The sequence below is a fragment of the Pyrus communis genome, chromosome 5 (genome assembly GCF_963583255.1).
Source record: "Pyrus communis chromosome 5, drPyrComm1.1, whole genome shotgun sequence".
NCBI classification, from domain to species: domain Eukaryota; kingdom Viridiplantae; phylum Streptophyta; class Magnoliopsida; order Rosales; family Rosaceae; genus Pyrus; species Pyrus communis.
The window spans coordinates 3,528,035-3,547,109 of record NC_084807.1 but is presented as its reverse complement, the minus strand read 5'-3'; the positions used below and the strand labels follow the sequence as shown (position 1 = coordinate 3,547,109).

General features: G+C 37.7%; 2 protein-coding genes across 3 annotated transcripts; one reads left to right on the top strand and one right to left on the bottom strand.

Annotated features, from left to right (window-relative positions):
- The first annotated feature begins 2,373 nt into the window (after window positions 1-2,373).
- On the top strand, window positions 2,374-7,142 carry LOC137734102 (ABSCISIC ACID-INSENSITIVE 5-like protein 2). Of its 2 annotated transcripts, XM_068473385.1 has the most exons (5): window positions 2,374-2,595; window positions 3,648-3,705; window positions 3,787-4,590; window positions 4,677-4,748; window positions 6,639-7,142. In XM_068473385.1, the coding sequence occupies exons 2-5, from the start codon at window positions 3,703-3,705 to the stop codon at window positions 6,717-6,719; spliced, it is 960 nt and encodes a 319-aa protein (XP_068329486.1). In that variant the 5' UTR covers window positions 2,374-2,595; window positions 3,648-3,702; the 3' UTR covers window positions 6,720-7,142. The 2 variants fall into 2 exon arrangements, with proteins under 2 accessions (XP_068329486.1, XP_068329485.1); XM_068473384.1 differs by having other exon boundaries at window positions 3,648-4,590.
- Window positions 7,143-7,768: 626 nt separating this feature from the next.
- On the bottom strand, window positions 7,769-14,911 carry LOC137734616 (protein argonaute 4A-like). The gene is made up of 23 exons (XM_068473859.1): window positions 14,794-14,911; window positions 13,181-13,430; window positions 12,883-13,088; window positions 12,560-12,790; window positions 12,351-12,484; window positions 12,180-12,277; window positions 11,990-12,087; window positions 11,715-11,874; window positions 11,523-11,639; window positions 11,323-11,430; window positions 11,164-11,226; window positions 10,962-11,075; window positions 10,694-10,856; window positions 10,476-10,594; window positions 10,247-10,384; window positions 9,947-10,077; window positions 9,745-9,810; window positions 9,147-9,210; window positions 8,935-9,046; window positions 8,751-8,824; window positions 8,403-8,497; window positions 8,260-8,291; window positions 7,769-8,165 (listed from the first exon to the last, which is right to left on the bottom strand). The coding sequence occupies exons 2-23, from the start codon at window positions 13,418-13,420 to the stop codon at window positions 7,987-7,989; spliced, it is 2,742 nt and encodes a 913-aa protein (XP_068329960.1). The 5' UTR covers window positions 13,421-13,430; window positions 14,794-14,911; the 3' UTR covers window positions 7,769-7,986.
- Between the last annotated feature and the right edge of the window lie 4,164 nt (window positions 14,912-19,075).

The window sequence follows — 19,075 nt, the reverse complement described above, 5'->3', positions numbered from 1 at the left end:
GGACAGAAAATGGCCAATTTTTTTATAAAGCCAGCGGGTGCTCAAAGCATCTTGGCATCAATTCGTTGCCTACGGTAGTCCAACAGGGTCAAAGCTGGTTGAGATTTACTCCTGGGATGATGGGCTACAAAACCCAAGTGGTGGCATCGGCCATCGTTTTGCTGATTCACCGAAAAAAGGATAAGGGTGGCCGGAGTACCATTGGTTTTCATCGGGTTTTGTGGTCTCACATCATAATGTACGGTGGTTAATCAAGGTAGTTCTTGGTTGGGTTTTGTAGAGGGGAGTGAGAGCTTCAAGATGGTGGTGGTGGCGTCGAAAAAATCCACCGGAGTTGGCCGGAATCGGCGTTGGAAAATAGGAGGTCGCAGGGGTCAATTGGGTTGGGGTTTCTAGACTTTTGGGTCAGTTTCCTCAAATGGAAACTTCCTAATTTTGGCTAACTAATTATAGACTTATAGACTTACTACTAATAGTAAGTCCACATGTCTAAAAGGTCTCATAATTTTCGAGGCTCATAACTTTTCCGTTCTAACTCAGAATTAAGGTTCATTTACGCCCGTGCGTTCGTACCGTCGAGTACTTTGATAATATAGTAAAATAATAGCCCGTTAGCATCACGAATTGACAATCAATGATGGTCAACAATCTCGCCTCAAGGGCATTTTTGTCCATTCACTCTTTTAAAATTAATAAAATCATAAACGTAGGGACAGGTCATCACATTTAGCTTATCTTAAAAGAAGTGACTTCTAGACAGTAACTTTTAAAAGCTACATGTAGATTGCTTTTGAAAACTGTTTTCATAAAAAAAACGAAACTCACCTTTAATTCTTTTAATACCTATTTAGTTCTAGAAAATGACATTGCTTATCCTTGTACACATGCTTTTCTCCCTTGAGGAACAAGGTGACCGCACCAGTTAAAACTGCAACCACCACCCTGACACCACCACCATTACCTTTGTTGTCGCCACCGTCGCCGCCATAATTCCTACCAATGCCACCATCACCTCAATTGTCACCACCTCTAACCGCTACCATTGTCATCATTGTCACAGACATTGTTCCTACCATCATAGCTATCTTTACACGCTCAACATCAACACCTCACTATTGACACCACCACCACAACACTGTCATTAACATTGCCATTACCAACACCACCATCCACCGTTGTTATCCATGCTACCTATATACCTTTTACTAACCACCAACATTATATCCCTGCCATTTCCACTTGTTACCACAACCGTCGCTACTATATATATTTATATATATGTACGTATAAATGAATAAATAGAAATAAAAATGTCTTGAAAAGGTCCCAAAACTTAAAAATAGGCAGATGGAGCATGGAGTGCCATGCGGCCGTTGTCCGTTGCATTTGAGTTTTTAATTTTATTTTGTGCCTACAAAGCATATCCCATATCCCACTTTCACAGCGTTTTAATTTCTTTTGGACAAAACTCTCGTTCGTTGGGTTCACTTTATTCACACCTGCTCCCCTGCCTGCCCTCCCACGCTTATTTCTATGGGACGACCGTATCAGCCAATACAAGTAAATATTTTTTTTTTTTTTTGGGTATAATTTTGGAGTCAAAGACTTAAAAATTACAACCATTATCAAAACTAGTAAACAATTTTAATTTTTTAAATTGATCCGAGCTATGTGACTAAAACATAACGCTCAGTTATGTGACATCTGACATAACGCTCGTTATGTGACACCAAATATAATGCTCCATTATGTGACGTCTGACCTAACGCTTGATTATATGAAGTCTGACATAACGCTCGATTATGTGACGTCTGACCTAACATTTGGTTATGTGACATCTGACATAGCACTCCGTTATGTGACCCTAGTCCCTAGAAATAACACTCGTTTATGTGATGTCTAACATAATGCTCGTTGTGTAACGCAAGACATAACGCTCATTGTAAGAAAAAATGCACTCTCTTAATTCTTTTAGACACAAATTAAATAAATCAAAGAAGACTAAAAATAAGAGTAAGTTGAACAAGTTTCGTCGGACAACCATAGTCAAACCTTATCGAATAACTTTTCTTGACGGTGACATTTATTTGGTCACTTAGTGACTAATGATGCATGATTATGTAATATTTGCAGTTGAATTTGACATCAAATTTAAAATTAAAACATGAAAAACACATCTTATTTAATCTACATATTTAAAATCGAATCTAAGAGTGAGTGACAATGTACATCAACATTTAATTTAAGGGATCAAGCAAATTTGGAAGACCATAATGAAGCCATGAGGGCGCAAGTAGAGGAGCCTAGCAAGGAAAAAAAAAAGCACCAAATTTTATAAAAATGAAATTTGGGAATTTTTGGTTTCTGCAGAAAGCCAGAAATCTCTCTCTCTCTTTCTCTCTCCTCTCTCACAACTGCGCTTTTTGAGTTTTGTTTGTGTTTCTGCAAATTGGATACATTGAAGAAATAGATACAGTTGGTATGTGTGAGTGCTACTGCTGATGATTCCAACCTCAACACTCAAACAAACAGCAATCTCTTCAACCCAAAACTCTCCCTGCGATTCAGATCGGACTCTCTCCCCCTCTCTCTAAAGTGAGTGCTCTCTCTCTCTCTCTCTCTCTCTCTCTCTCTCTCTCTCTCTCTATATATATATATATATATGTATCCGATGCTCTTTATTCAGGCAGACCTCTCAGTCAGTCATTCTTCTTCTTGTAAAAAATTGAATTTGTTGGAACTTTGTTTTTTTCCTGAGGATAAACATTCGTGCATTTGGGAATGAAGTTGGGTCAGTGATTTTTTTCTTCGTTTAATTAAATTTTTTTATTTAAGAAAACACTGATTTCTGTTGCATGCAAATCGAATTTCTGGGATTTGGGGTTTTCTGTGGTGAGGTGATGTGAAATTTTGTTCCTTTTTGGAGGAATAAGGTAATTTCATTTTTCATTTTTCATGGTGTTGCTCATTGATTTTCTGGGAAAATTGGATTTTTGGGGTTTTTCTTTGTGAGATTTTGATGGTGGGTTTAGGGTTTGAAAGCATTGGGTCAAATGGAGGCTCTGCAACTCCTTCAATCACTTGCATGCAAGAGTTCACAGCTTTTTCTGGCAAATCCTTTTGTTAGTTTAGACCCTTATTTTTTACCTTTTTTGATTTTAAATATCTTTATGTGCTTGATTAGATTTGGGTTTCAATCACTTAGACCCTGATTTATTAGATTTCCTTTTTCTCTATATAGAGGTTCATGATTTTGAGTTGAATTTGCAAGTTAGTAATCTTTTGGTTTTTGTTTATATTTTCGAATAAATTGGACTGTTCTTAATTCTTATCCATTTAAGGGAGAAAGCTGTAATTTTATGGGCATTAATCTAGCTTTTTTTTTTTTTTTTTTTTTCTCTTCATTTTTTCCGTCTTGTGAATGTCAGCTTATGGCTCTACTGATTGCATGCCTCCATGTTTTATTCCATGGAACTGATGAAATCATTCTAACCGTCATTCAACTTTGTATTCATTTGCAAATCATGTTGATATGTACTCACCGTCGTTGTCATTCTTCGTCTAGTTACTTGGTATTTTGACCATGCATGATCTTGTTAAATGCTAGAAAATTCGGAGTCTGAGCCATCGATGTTTTTTTGATATAGGTTTCTGATATTCAGGTTGATTGAAGATTGCGTCTTGTGGGTTTAAGGCTGAACTATGGTATCGTTTAGTATATTTGAAAATTTAGACTTTCAGTGTAACTGACAATTTCTTATTAAGAATTGGTGAATGGGGATACAGACAATGGGATCTCAAGGTGGGGCTGATGGTAATTGCAAACAGTCACAGTTTCAGCCTTTGGGACGGCAAAACTCAATGTATAGTCTCACATTGGATGAGGTACAGAATCAGTTAGGTGACTTGGGGAAGCCACTCAGCAGCATGAACCTTGACGAGCTTCTAAAAAATGTATGGAGTGTGGAAGCAAATCAGACCATGGGCATAGACATTGAAGGCACGACACTGGTCAATCAAGCTCAACTGCAGCGTCAGGCAAGCCTGTCATTAACTAGTGCATTGAGCAAGAAGACAGTCGATGAGGTTTGGAGAGATATTCAACAAAGCAAAGATGAAGAAGAAAAGAAATCTCAAGAAAGACAACGGACTTTGGGAGAGATGACTTTGGAGGATTTCTTGGTCAAGGCCGGAGTTGTTGCTGAAGCCGAAGCATCTTCGGACAAACAGTGTGCTGGTCCTCTTGTTGGGGTTGATGCGAATATGGCAGCACAGTTTCCACAAGGTCCGTGGATGCAGTACTCACAACCACAATATCAGCATCCACAACAAAGTATGATGGGGGTATACATGCCAAGCCAACCTATACCACCGCCAATGCACGTAGGGGCTGGAGCTATGATGGAAGTCCCGTATCCTGACAACCAAGTTCCATTGCCTTCACCCTTAATGGGTGCTCTATCAGATACGCAGACACCTGGGAGGAAAAGAGGCAACTCTGAGGACATTGTTGAGAAGACTGTTGAGCGAAGGCAAAAGAGAATGATAAAGAACCGGGAATCTGCTGCCCGTTCACGAGCAAGGAAGCAGGTCAATATTTCCTATCTTTCGGTTTATAAGTCCACCACAAGGTTTTCTTTTTGCAATTTTAGCTGAATTTTGTAAACTGTTAACAGGCGTATACAAATGAACTGGAGAACAAAGTTTCACGCCTGGAGGAGGAAAATGAAAGGCTAAGGAAACAGAAGGTCAGGTTTCTTTTTGTCTGTTGTATATTTGTATTTGCTTCATTTGATTTCTTTAATACATCTTGAATTGTTGACTGATGATTGTAGCTTGCTTTAATACAACTACAATTAGTAAAACATTTTATTTCCTCGTTAGAAAAGAGAGAATCTAAGTTGGCTTCTTTTCTTTCATTTGGTAGTAGGAAGTTGTTTGTTTTGCATCAGATTTAATTATTCAGATACAAGCCTGCAAGTAATTGAGACAAACGCACACAGACACCACTAACATAAATTCATGGTTTCAATGGATGATTATTATGTTTCTTGATTTTGGATATTGGCATATTGCTGAAATCAGATTAATCTGATGCAGAGTCATTGATTGTAGAGAAATAGTGATGTAGGAATTAGGATAGGTTTGAAAACCATTGTATAAAAGGTTTAACTGGTAATTTGGTAGCTAGAGTTTGATAATATTACGGATTGGTAGCTGCATGATCAAAAAACATGATTTTAAAACCTCCGTTCACCCTCTTGAACATCATCTTTTTTTAAAGGAAAACAAAAACTAAACTGCTTCTGCTGCCGGCTCTGGTATCGGCGTGCCTTCCTGCAACAGCAGGGGAGCCAGCAGGGAAGACACTTCTTTTCATTTTTTTAAAGGTTTTTTTTTTTCGGTTTTGCTCTCTTAAGCTTTTTCAAATTGTAAAGATAGGAAGTTTCAGGAAAATAAGGTGCGTGGGTAATACTGAGTAAAATGTTGGGTACCCCTATTGAATTTTCCGTGATGTCATGACTTATTATCAATGTTTTTACTCTACGTGCTTTCAAGACTTGTGATCCAGAGTTAGTAGTTTAGAGTTTTAGCATTGTAAGTTTAGGTAGTAGTTTGTGTAGTAGCCGATGAATGTTCTTACTACTGGTTCCACCTTGCATATTTGGATCCACCTTGAATATTGGGATTGTTTCCTGCTCCCTCAATATGCTTTTGTTGACAAGCAGATACTCCTAGTTGCTAATGAATGTTCAAGTTCAAGGACAAAGTTGGACATGGCATGATTTTTCGGAAAGTGGTGATAGATTGTGGATGAGGTGTAGAGTTGTGTGTGGGTTTATTTTTCAACTTTGCTTTAGGTTTGGGGAATGGGTCTGAGCATTTAGCATAAAAATATCTCTAGTGATATCCCTTTGAGGAGCACTTGATTCTTTGAAAGTTTGGCCATAAAAAAGATTTCAGGTCCAAGTATTATGGTGAAAGTGCAAGATTGCAAGGATTGATATGCCACCAATTTTTAAGTTAAATATGACTGAATTACCCACATGTTAGGGCATTGCTGTACCAGTTGTTAGTGATGCAACCCATTCCGACACGTGTTAACTCAAATTACCTCCTAGAAATTACTATAGAAGAGAGAGTGGAGAAACTTTAACTTCATTGAGGACTCAAAATGGGCAGCAATGGTGCAAACAGAATTGTACCTTAAAATGATAGTTGGGAAGCCAAATGCTACATTTGTTGGACTTCACGCTTGTGTTTGAAGTGGACTTTTTGTCCACTGCCATTTTACTTAATAAAATGTTCGTTTCCCCCCGCATATGTAATTAAAAGAATGCTGCTTAAGATGTCCCAGTTTTTAATTTTCATCTGTAGTTTGGACTTCATTATCTACTAGTGTTGTTTTGGAGGATCTACTTCCTCCAATAGTAGAAAACTTGTTGCCTAGTTTGTTCTTGACTTTGCAAGATGTTGAGATAACGCCATGATTAAATGATCATTTTCTACCTCATTTCTCTTTCTCCATTACTCAAATATAATTGAAAATAAAGAAATTTCGCAGACCAGGCTTGAGAATTTTCTGAATTTTAAATTAGTAACGAAAGAAATTATCGTTAATTTTTATATCGTTGCAGGAGCTAGAGAAGGTGTTGCCGAGTGCACCACCTCCGGAGCCAAAGTACCAGCTTCGTAGAACATCATCAGCTCCCCTCTGAAATTTGTATCTATATGCATCAGCTGCTTGTGCTTTCCTTTCTTTTCACTTTGTGACATTAGTCGCGTTAGGAATTTTCGTCGAACCATTTTACTCAATTGTCTGTAAGACTTGTCCAGAAAATCTTAGAGTTGTGTTTTCGAAATTGTTGTGTTCATGGTCTCTCTCTGCCTGCTGCAACCCATGCCATTTGGAAACCATGTTCTTTGCTGGGGTTAGGGTTCTGGTTCTGGTTCTAGTAAATCTAACTCGTAGTACAAATATATCTGGTGAGGGTAAGTGATGACTCTTCGACATCAGGGGTTGAGGGTTGGCACGAAGCGCCATTTTCAGGTTTTATTCGGGGTGGAGCTACATACATTAAATTTATGCGCTAAATGATGTCGCACAATCTACATTATATCATTTTTTATTACAATTATTAGTCAAATTCTAACAAACAAATTTGATTGGTGCTGCATCATTTGGTGTACTATTATTCCTTTATTGGAGCTGTATAAATTCTCGTGGGGATGTTAATTCTGCATCGGAAAGTTAAGAAACCATGTTTGGGTTTATAAGGAGTGAGTCACCATTCTATTGTCAATTCTTCCCAGAAGATGTAACAAGAACAGAAGAAGGTAGGGCAGAAATAACTCTAGGAAAAATGACCTCTGAAATCCATAGGGCATCCAATATTTTTCAACAGAAAAACAATGGGGTCATCACATTCTTATTTATCTTGGGGCTGCCACACTGCCACCACCGTCACCACCGTCACTTCACGGTGTCTCGGACATTGCATCTGAGCGGCTACCAATATGGCCGCAGCGTACTGGTTCGACTGCGATAAAGAGAGAACAGCAAACTATTAGAAACTTTCACTCGCACTTCGAAATGGTTGGTTAGAGAATTTTGGCTGGCTAGCATCTCCCTTCCACCACCTCCTCCCCAGTGCCACTTGAATGCAGAGTCTGCAGTTACGCTTACGAAATATGTAGGCAAGTTTTATGTTTATGCATATGGTGCGAAAATTCTCATCCACACATTTTTTTCTTCACAAGTGAACGGTTGAGATTTAACTAATTGAGCAAAGCTCGCGTAAGGTGCACCAGTCTTCTTAATCAAAGACATATACGACAAGTATCAGAGGGACAAATTCTGAATGTTTGTCTGGAAATTTACGAAAGTAAAGAACGTCAAACATCAATGCCACAAGTAGTTTCCGAAATAGTATCTGAACATAAATATCACACGAGTTCATATGCTACTGTAAGGCCAAAATATCTTCAACAAAAGAACATGTAGTTCTTGACATCTTCATGCAGCTTTGGCAATTCAGGCACCGCCACACCACCAGCTACTGTAACACTACCACCTCGGCTTGAGGAAGTCTCCGATATTTCATCGAAGTCAATGAACTGCGACATCTGGGCGGCTGCCAGATGAGCATAGCGTATCGGAGCAACTGTGGGAAAGAGAAAACAGCAACCACCAACAACTTCATCAAACACCAAGCAGAAAAAAGAAAAAAAAAAAATAACCGGAAGAGAATATATTACCTACTGATATAGCTGTAGTACTCCTTTGGAACCTGTATATAAATTATAGCAGGGTTTCAGGTCTGAAGCAAACTCATACTTCGGAAAACATAACGTCCCAACGTAAGATTTTTTACGCGAAACCAGAATATGAGTATACTTACACATACGATAAAGAGTGAACAAGTTCTTGCAAGTCATCTGTTGAATAGCCAAGTTGATCAAGTAGAACATGATAATGAGTAGGTCGTGTAGTCCCCTACATAAACAATCCAAAGTCAACTGAATGATTTCTCTTCAACGTAGCTCAATCAGATAGTTACAGTAGACAAACATAATCCAGTAAACAGATTATTAGACATAAGTTAAAATTTCTTGATTCCATTACATTAGCAGATAAAAATCGTTCTGGGGACGACCAACTTGCATCGCAGGAAACACATTCTCTAGTTTATCTGCTGAGGTGTCTTATCTTCAATAAGAAAGAGCAACGGGTTCTTAAGAATACTCACAATCATCCCAGCATGAGCACACAGGTAGAAATCATTGTTAGTTGGATGACAAACTGTTCTGTCAATGATAGTCCCTGCATTCAAGTTATGAAAGGATACTTCTGATTATGGGACAATTAACGAAAGCACATTTCCTTCTGGTTTTCTGTTCAAAAATTCATGCAGCGATGGGAAAATGACTAACCCGGTGGAACATTATGAGGAGAACCAGTCTGGAAGAATTTTGTATGGTGATTCTTTTGTGCTACAATTACCATGAACTTTGGAGACCACCCCTCATCAAGAAACTTGCAGGCCTGAAATACATATATAAATACATATAACAAAATTTAGATATGAACATTTTCTATTTCCAGGAAAGAATTAGAAAGAAAATTTAAATTGACTAAGAGAGACCTGAATGATCTGGCTCATTTCATCATTCAAGACTTGGTCGAACTGTGATTCGCTCGTTCCATCCCTAAGCAAAAGAAAACCAAAACAAGTTCAGCAAGAATTGTACACGACCTTTGTGAAACTATTCAATGAATGATTCAACATTGTTAGACAAAAATGAACCAGAGCTAATTTGAAGATTCATTTAAATGGGAATGGGATGTCATCAACACCGATCGCTTGAGATGCTAACCTTTCAAGATATGATACTAATAAAAATTGGATACAAGGATGAAACGCATAAAAACTCTTAGACTTAATCACAGAGAACATTAACAAAATTTTATTTTATTTCTCTACTCATTGTTGTAGGACATTGCCTAAACAGGCAGAGAACAATACCACAGAGAGCCTGCAGTTGTAGATCTGTGATTATATATGTCAGAATAATTGTTGTAAAATGTCAATATAACGATACTACTATACCTCAAGAAAATTTTCTAGCTTTTTATTGAAAGTACAAAAAACGACTCACAATAGTTTGCTGGTGACGATCAAGGGCATAATCAAAATGAATTTTGTAACTCCTTACATATGTGGCATTACTCTTATACTACACCTGAAGATTATTATCTGAGCCGGCTTACTGCCGTTGGATGTACGATAAAAGTCTAGTAGCAGTTCCCTGAAAAGAGCACATATGTTACAGAATTGATTGAAACAAGTATAACAGAAGTAAGTTTTAAATAATCAAATAACAGATAACTGGATGCAAAAATATCAAAGCGGCGACGTCAATGTAAGTGGTGAGAGAGGCCAACCTGATTATGCCCTCATCATCTTTATCCGACACAGGCTTGAACAGAGAAGCAATCATTTCTACTTTCGGTGATTGAGTACGAACTGAGGCACGATAATGAGAAATTGAGGGCCATTTCCTCGAACCAACCACCTACAAACCTCCAACTTACAATATGTAAAGAGGTATGCATCCACAAATGCACATGACATGATACAGCAGCAAACTTTCCGGGTGACATCAATTCCAGACAAAATAGAGTAGTACTTTGGAAAAGAATATGAATGAAAAAAAAAATCAGTTTAGAGGTTGAAATGGTTACAGCTGCAATAGAAGGAACATCTGACCGCCCAGGTGAGCCATGGGACACATCCATACCCAAAATCATAGTAGGAGACCTAGAAGCCATAGGTATAGAGCGAGAATACTCCGCTGTTAGATAGGTGTTCATTCCACCAAGCTGCATATGCGACATTAAGACAAGTTAACGCATGACTAATAACTAAAACCAAACCATAGACGAGATGACACGAGACAATTTCCACAAGTACCTTAGCATTGATTTTGAGGAGCACATTTGTGATATACTGATCATTCATCCTTTTACCCTTCCAGATAATGCACTGTGTTATAACCCCGACCTCGGAGAGACATTTCCTTTTCCATGGACCTTTAAGTGTGTAAGGAATTGTTAGTACAGAATACATACTCAAACTAAAATGTTAAAACAATAAATAGATGAAAAAAAAAATTGCGATCTGATTTTGACCATATATGTTATTCCTCTCTGGAAGAATACACAGCAGAAGCTTTGGTATTTCTTTCTTAATTCTCAATCCTCTTTCTTCAAACACCTTGTCCACTCGGACCGCAGCTGGCTCGCGCTTATGCTGATTTTTCTCTTGAAATACATGACTTGGAGGATGTATGGCCTACCGAAAAACAACAACAAATGTTTAGAACAAAGAATTAAGGGATCAGATGTACATCCTGGAGTAGATCTCATAATATAATTCAGAGGAAAGAGAAAATCTCACGATTCCTCTCATATCTCCACACTTCAACATAGTCTTGATCAGGAAATCAATGTCACGGAAATCAGAGAAGTTGACAATTGCCCATGTCTCAATTTTTACCGGTTCCACAAAACTCTACATGCAGGTAAGCAAGCTAAATTCAGTACAAGAAATTCAGAATTTGATAGTGGTGCAACAAGAAGGCACAAGAAAAGAAGAGCACCATATTGCTGAAATTCCAGCGCCCATTCCGGGGGAAAAAATCATTCCCATTGCCCACTTTTAACTGCAACAAAAGAGAGATGATAAAAATGAAATACATCAATAAAATAATAGTAGAGACATGAGAAGAAAGGATCCAAAATTGTCACACAAGTCTTACCCTTGGGGCTGACAGCACACGGCCTTCAACCTGCATAAATTCAGGACTGATTGATATTCCAGAAGATTGAAGCATCCGGTCAGCATTGTAGTTACTACTTCTCAGCTCCTGCAAGAATATAACATATGAGATGAAAGAAAGTGTTAGATTCAAAATTTCAAAGTATAAACTATAACACATGGAGAGAAGAATTAACTTACACGTTGCAAAACTGAAATCCGCTCCTGGGGCTTCTGCCGGGACTCCCCCACTAGTGTAGACCTTTGCTTAGTGGACAAAGCTTTGGTATAGCGTTGCAATGGAACCAAGGTACAAAGCTACACAGGCAAAGTAGCATGAAAAATAATTCCAATAGTAACCATAGTAGTTATCATTTGAAGTTAATGTATCACCTCAAGTGGAAAGAAAGATGGCCGCTTTGCTTTCCCAACATTGATGCATGGAAAATCTGCTGACTCACGTACAGGTATGTGTTTATGGCGAACAAAGTAGTCATAAACAGTAACTTCTTCTCCGTCACCATCTTGTCCTTTACTCTTTTTTAGAAAAAATCTTCACATAGAGAAAACATGGTGAAATATTTCAGATAAACAGGTTCGTACATATTAGAATACAAGAACTTGAGATGATGTTTAGATGGCATTGGTAATGCAGAGAAAGAACTTACGTCTGCTCTTTGCAGGAATCGTCACTCAATCCAGTGATTTTGTACTCCATACCAGAGGATTCGATCCTGATCCGTAGATTTTTGAGCGTCCTTTTAGCCTATGATCAAATAAAGAAGCTCAGAGCCTAAGACTCATGAATGAAGTCATATCAATGCAATGCCAATACTGTATGAAATCACTTTTAAGTACCTTGATCCAATCAATATGGCGAAGGTGATTAACTTTTTGGTTCTCCAAGAGGAAGTTCAAAACGGGACCTGGTTTTATGATCACTGTAGTGGATACATCTGCATTCAGGCAGGGATAGTGATTAATGTGGCAGTAAAATGACAGAGAACAAATGAAAGCTTAGAAACTTACCCATGTTCAGGGACAGACCCGCTTGGGTAGCTCGGAAACTTGAATGGAAGCCCGAGCAGCCTGACAAGCCTTCTCCCAAGTCTGGGTTCCTTGGATTGTTCCGGAAGAAAGACTGTCGGACAAGGAGACAACCCCTGGACAGAAACAGTCTATGATGAACCAACAAGGGAAGACTGATCGAGGGAAAGATACAACATTCAACTGCTTACTGCTTGACTGCATGCTGCCTTAGAATGATGTCCAGAACTCTAACTGCTTCCTGAAACTCCTTTGAAGCCTGACCTCGTGATCCATTTACGATCGCTTGCATTGGGATTTTAGCAGCATAATTTATCAGCACCTTTATTGTTTTGGATCGAAATGAACGCTTAAGTCTCTTCCTATCGCTTCCACTCTCAGCTGGGTCGTAACTACTACTACCTCCGACATTCCCAATTCGCCTAGACCAGCGTGAAAAATAGCCACTGAGACAATGATCTCAAGAGAAAATGAGAGCAAGATAAATTCAACATGATGATCCACAAATCAGTACCTGCTTGACGAGATGTTGTCCAATACTACCACAAAGTCGAGTCTTTTATGAGGGAGGGAGCCAACAGTGAACAAGTTCTTCTGTCCATCATAAGCAAATTCTTTTCGTCCTAGATCCCTGTCATATGTCTCCTTAACTTTTTCAACAACTTTGCGCCCAATAGCGTTTGCTGTAACTGGGGTTCCATCCTCATAAAACATTTCAATCTGTAACAACATATCTATAACATCAAAATATTATACAAACATTAAGCTGTAAAATGGATGCTAATTAAAATATGTAGGGACGAGCAAGTTACACTGTAATGGAAAAAGTAGCCATCAGAAATTTTCACTCCCACTTTGAAATGGTTAGTTGTTAGTTGGATGCTTTTTCCTCTAGATCCAAAGCCTGGCCTTGACATGGGAACAAGTTTAGAAGTTGATGGTTTCTTAACCACTTCAACAGATTTTCCTTCTGCCACAGTTGGGACAACATTTGGAGGAATAATGGCGGGAGGAGGAGGAAGCTCAGCTCCTTTGGGATCGGAAGACTCCATTACCTTATACCTGCCAACCCCGCAGTTGATAAACAATGTAGGTGTAACAAATTCAAACTTGAGACAGTTTCTCTTACAAAACAAACTGTCCTGCCACTAACTCATCAGGAGGAATACACATGGAAAGCACTAAAAATTAAATCAGGGAGAATACATACAACAGCTAAGAACAGAAGACGAGAACTGAAATAACCAATTCATGCACAGCATATGAATAAGATGACGGTTTCAAGGATTTAAATAACAAATAAATTGCAGTTTGGATCATACTCAAGCATTCTTCAAACTATAATCTTAATCTGTTAATTTATTGATTGCCGAGAAATGGTAATTTTTTTTTTTTAAAATAGTCCATTATTTCATCATTTGTTTCTTATATAAAAGCAAAAAACTTAAAACATTTAGGGGTCTTTTGATAATTATTTCATTCTCAGTTTCAGTTTTTGCAGTCACTTTTTTCTTAAAACTTATTAAATACCTAATTGTAGTTTTCAATTTTCAGAAAAATGAAAAACGAAAAAAAATGAAAAAAAATTGAACTGGTTATCAAACAGGCCCTTAAATTTTTCAAGACCAAAAATCTCAATACAAACAAGAAAATAGATAAAGAAAAGAAACAATTCATCTAATACTCAAATCTAAAGCCAGCCAACGAACATTACATCACAAAGAAACGGTGGTTTCTGACGGAAATGCAGACAAGCACAAAGAAAAAAAAAACAAGCTACATATAACAAAAAACCCTAAGAAAATAAGGGAAAAACAAACCTTTAAAAATATTGCTCCACTACCGAGCAGATCTGTTGTACAAACTACAAACACACTTTTAAATAAAATAAAAAAAGAAAAAAAAAGAAACAGCCTTTAGAAAAAAGATTGCACTTTAATGTTGCACTAAATTAAGAAATAACAGGATCAACCTCGACGCAAGCCCGATCAAGTAGCGAGGAAGAGTATAGTATTATAGATCAACAGTTCATCATCGACAGAAATGAAACTACTTCGCCTGTGAGACTGGAGTATCGGGTTAGGATTTACTATAATAAAGGTTAACGCTTCATCAACAAAAATGAAAAAAAAAAAAATGAAACTAATTGTTTCTTTGGGAGAAAAAAGGGAACTTTTTAGTGTAAAATTAAGTATGAAGCAAGTAAACTCTGATTATAAAAGCAAAATAAAACCCACAAATTAGCACAAGTTTAGAAATGTACCCTCTTCTCACTCAGACTTATAAACCAAAAGGTATAACCCACAAACACAAAACTAAGAAAATCACATACAAACCATACAAACCCAGATCTACTTTATTAACTAATGGCTTTCACCAAGATAAACAGAAGTTGAGAGAGAGAGAGAGAGAGAAAGAAAGAGACCTGTTTGTGATTCTGTGAGTAAGAGAGAGAGAGAGAGAGAGAGAAAGGGAGGATGGTTTCTGTGTGAGCGAGAGATGAGAGAGAGAGAGAGTGTTTTCTGTGTGAGCAAGAGAGAGAAAGGGTGTATGGTGTGAGAGAGAGAGAGAGAGAGAGAGAGAGAGAGAGAGAGAGAGAGAGCTGGGTGTGTGTTCCTTGCGCAATAAGGCAAAGAGCATTTAAAAATGCAGGCTACTACAAATGGATATATGTGGGGTTCCGCCCAATTGTCTAGTGCCGCGTGTCTCTGCTGCTCGTTTGCCTTCCCAACGCCAAGCCGCTCTGTTTTCTACTTTCCCTTATTGACCCTGCCTTTTCATTTCCTTTCCGGTTTTGTCATCTTAACGCCGTTTGGGCCTCAGTTATCATTTCCGTTTTGAAATTTACAATCTTTCGCTTTCCTTACTTTTGCCTGGCTCATGCGAAAAGAACAAAAAAAAAAAAAAAAAAAAAACTTTAATAAAAAGATTCTGGTATTATTCACTTTAATAAAAAAGTACATTTTTACATTAAAAAATCAATTATATTACTATTCACTTTACCCTTTATTTTGCATTTATCGTTAAAATTCAAAGTTTTCAAATCATTTTCATTAGTTTTCCTAAAAAAAAAAATTAAAAATTAATTGGAGGTGTAATGTGAGCCTTCTCATCAATCAACCCAAATAAATTTATGATTAGACTTCACCTACTTTACTTATTTTTTAACCCACTTTATAAGTACTTGTAATCCTGCACATTAAGGGCTAATTTGAGATTATAGTGCTTCTAAAACAAATAATTTAGGATAAATTACACAGAATTACCTTAACTATTGGGCCATTAACAATTTCATACCTCATCTTTAAAAAGTTTCAATGTCATACCTTATATACAAATTTATTGCAATGTTCTACCTCTGTTACATTGTCTGTCAATTCTTTCGTTATATGATGATGTGACTGAAGCTAGGTCCCACCCTCTCCACATATGAACTTCCACGTATATTTCCCGCCAAAATTAATTTTCACGTCAACATAATTTTTTCCTGCTAAAAGTAGTCAACGTCAGCTAAAAAAAATTAATTTTTTAAATGATCCAATTTTGGAAGATAATACAACCTAAAAAAACCAAATGGAAATTCTACATAAACACATGATCCCATATCAACACATGATGTAAGCTAGAGATGAACACAAATCCTACATAAACACATGATATAACCAAAAGATGAACACAAAGTCCACTTCAAACAAAACATTTGCAAAAACCAAAAGTTGAACTGTAATTCATATAGCATCGTTAATCCATCTAACATTTACAAAGATATGCATTAGACACCCTTAAATATCCCAAAATGCACAGTGCACTGATTCAAAAAACCTACTGAAATCCATCTAGCAAAACAGTGCATATTCAGGGTTACAAATTAGTTCAAAAAACCAAAAGAAATTCAATGTTTGTGATGTCTAATTCCAGAACCCATGTACCATAATTTCAGTTCCTATTGCACATAAAACAATAATTTGTTACAATTTCTAGCATCTTTAGGTCTTGGTTTACCTTGTCTGTCTCTGCTTGGTGGCTCTCGGTGAATGAGTGTGAGATCCCACATCGCCCGGGGGAGAAGAGGTGATGTGCCTTATATATACATGTCCACCTCCCTATAGTAAGACACGTTTTGGATGGAAACCCAAGAACAAATCCGTGAGAGCGTGGCTCAAAGCAGACAATATCTTACTATGCAGACTAGGATGTGACAATTTGGTATCAGAGTCACTCCCCACCCGGAAGTGTGCCGACGAGGGCGTTGAGCCCCTAAAGAGGGTGGATTGTGAGATCCCATATCGCCCGGGAGAGAGGAGGTGATGTGTCTTATATGTGCATACCTACCTCCTTATAATAAGACGCATTTTGGTTGGAAACCCTATAACAAATCCGTGAGGGCGTGGCCTAAAGCAGACAATATCTTATTATGAGGATTGGGATGTGACAATGAGCTTCAGGATTTGCAGATGAACCATCCTCTGTTTGTGATGCCTAATTTCAATGTTCATTACAAAAGGTCAGATGCAAAGCAAGGTTCTAAACTAAACTTGCTGTTGTAAACTACAAAAGAGAGGAAAAGGTTTAGGTTTTTACCTTAGATTTCCTTGTCCTCTTTCTAGGTGCAGCTTCGGTTGATGATAATGCTCTCCCTTGTGCTGATGTGGATGCCTATAACAAAGTATAAAATCATTCATTAAAGGATTAAAGGATTAAATGATTAAGGATGAAAGGATTAAAGAAAGTACAAAATGTTACCTTTTGTCCATTAGAGGAAGATGTCAATGATAGGTCCTTGAATTATGTCCTTCTTGCTTGTATATAGTACACTTCAAAGCACCTTGCCATTTCCTTCAAAGCTTAAGTGGCTTAGGAGGACTTTAGGATTATTTGATGGGTTGGTGGGGGTTTGTTCACCATATTTCTCTAATCCAGCAACTTCTTTGTTTCTCTTCTTCTTTGGTCTTCCAGGTTGCCTTGTATATAATGGAGGCAAGATTGGTGGGTTTTCAGTATCTTCCCATAATGACATACCATTCATTGGCATTATTAAGTGAGAATAAACTTCCAAGTACTGTGCATTTGAATGGTAAGCATCCATATAATCCTCAGGTTTTTCTCTCTTGAAATAGATGGCAAATATTGCATGGTTGCAAGGTATTCTCGTCAAATCATACTTCATACAAGAGCATGTCTTCTCAACCAAGTCCAACACATATTATTCCTCACCTCTAGCATCCACTTGAAATTTGGTCTTTCCTGACCATTGTGCAATGCACCTGCCACTTAAGAGTTTGGCTTCCTCCAACTTCTTCTTAATCTTAGGGCAGAGATCTCCTAGTTGTTTCATCATTATACCTTGCCTTATTTGAATTCTCTTCATCAACATAGTGTGAATCATTTGCAGTATAGTTATAATAGGCTTTTGCCTTGACACTAGTATGACTACACACATAAATTAGTCAGCAACACGTCACACTTTGGATAGGTTTCAAAGTGGGACTTGCTCAATTGAGTTGCAGGCTTCTTCACTAGTCATTTGTAGGCCTTCTCATCTAGTTTCTTAACCTCCTCCATCGCCTTTTTGAAGTGTGAACCATTGTTGTTTTGGCAACTGCCCATAGATCATCATTCAAAGTTTTCCCCTTGAATAAATTCTTATAGTTTGTGTACAAATGCCTCACACAGAATCTGTGGTGGCATTTGGGGAGAATTTTTTGAAATGCTGGAATTAACCCCTTTTACTTGTCACTAATGAATGTCCACCCATTTTGGTTTTCTATACCCATATCATCAACTAACAATTGTAAGAACCATATCCAAGTTGCCTTATTTTCTCTTTCCACCACTGCATAAGCAATAACCCATGTATCATCGTTTGAATCAATGCCAACAACACATAACAACTGCCTTTCATGTTAAAGCTTTAAGTGGCACTCATATAAACTTATCAAAATGTCTACATCCTACCTTAAAGCCTTCTTTGCATGGCCCTATGTAAACATATATCCTTTGAAACCTTTACTCATTCAACTTTAACTTCATAGTGTTTCCATGGTTAGTCCTTCTTACTTCCTCAGCAAAATCCCACAGTTTTGTATATTGCTCTGCATCTTTCCCTTCAATAATCTTGAAAGCTTTATTCAATGCCCTATAAGCCTTTATCTTTGTACACCCATGATTCCACTTGGATTCCACAATGGATAAAAAGATTCGACATGCCATGTGGGATTGAGCTTACCCGATCCAAGTACAAATTTGTGAGTAAAGAAGCAGTTATGTTCTTATTTGCTCAAGTCCTCCCACATGTGTGGTGATCAAGGATTATCTTGATTTGGATGTTGTTTGATCCATGCATCTTGCCAGCAGCACAAATCCAATGGCAATTCTTTGCACACTTAGCAGTAATATTCAATTTCTCATTCCTATGAAAATGAATTTCCCCATATCCATTCACTAAGGAATACATCATGATGGCTCTTTTGAATTGCGCACTGTCTCTAAAATTAAGCCCTAGAGTAAGTTATGGATTTTTCATGTCTGTTTTCTCATTAAACTCTGGATAATGCTCTCTTTTTTTGCCTCCTTCCTCATCTTCAGAGTGTACACTTTCCAGATCATCAGAATTATAATCTGGTTCATGAACCAGATTCACCTCCCCATCTCCAGCTTCTTCAACCTCTTGTTGTCCTTCCTCTTCTTGTCTCTCCCCTTCTCCTTCA

Bases quoted from the DNA above. Each gene is read 5' to 3' on its own strand.
- LOC137734616 (XM_068473859.1), bottom strand. From the start codon at position 13,420: ATGGAGTCTTCCGATCCCAAAGGAGCTGAGCTTCCTCCTCCTCCCGCC. The intron at 10,857-10,961 runs GTGAGATTTTCT...GTTTTTCGGTAG, and splicing joins GTGGAGATATGAGAGGAATC to GCCATACATCCTCCAAGTCA. The intron at 10,595-10,693 runs GTCAAAATCAGA...ACACACTTAAAG, and splicing joins AGAGAGGAATAACATATATG to GTCCATGGAAAAGGAAATGT.
- LOC137734102 (XM_068473384.1), top strand. From the start codon at position 3,775: ATGGGGATACAGACAATGGGATCTCAAGGTGGGGCTGATGGTAATTGC. The intron at 4,591-4,676 runs GTCAATATTTCC...AACTGTTAACAG, and splicing joins GTTCACGAGCAAGGAAGCAG to GCGTATACAAATGAACTGGA. The intron at 4,749-6,638 runs GTCAGGTTTCTT...ATATCGTTGCAG, and splicing joins AAAGGCTAAGGAAACAGAAG to GAGCTAGAGAAGGTGTTGCC.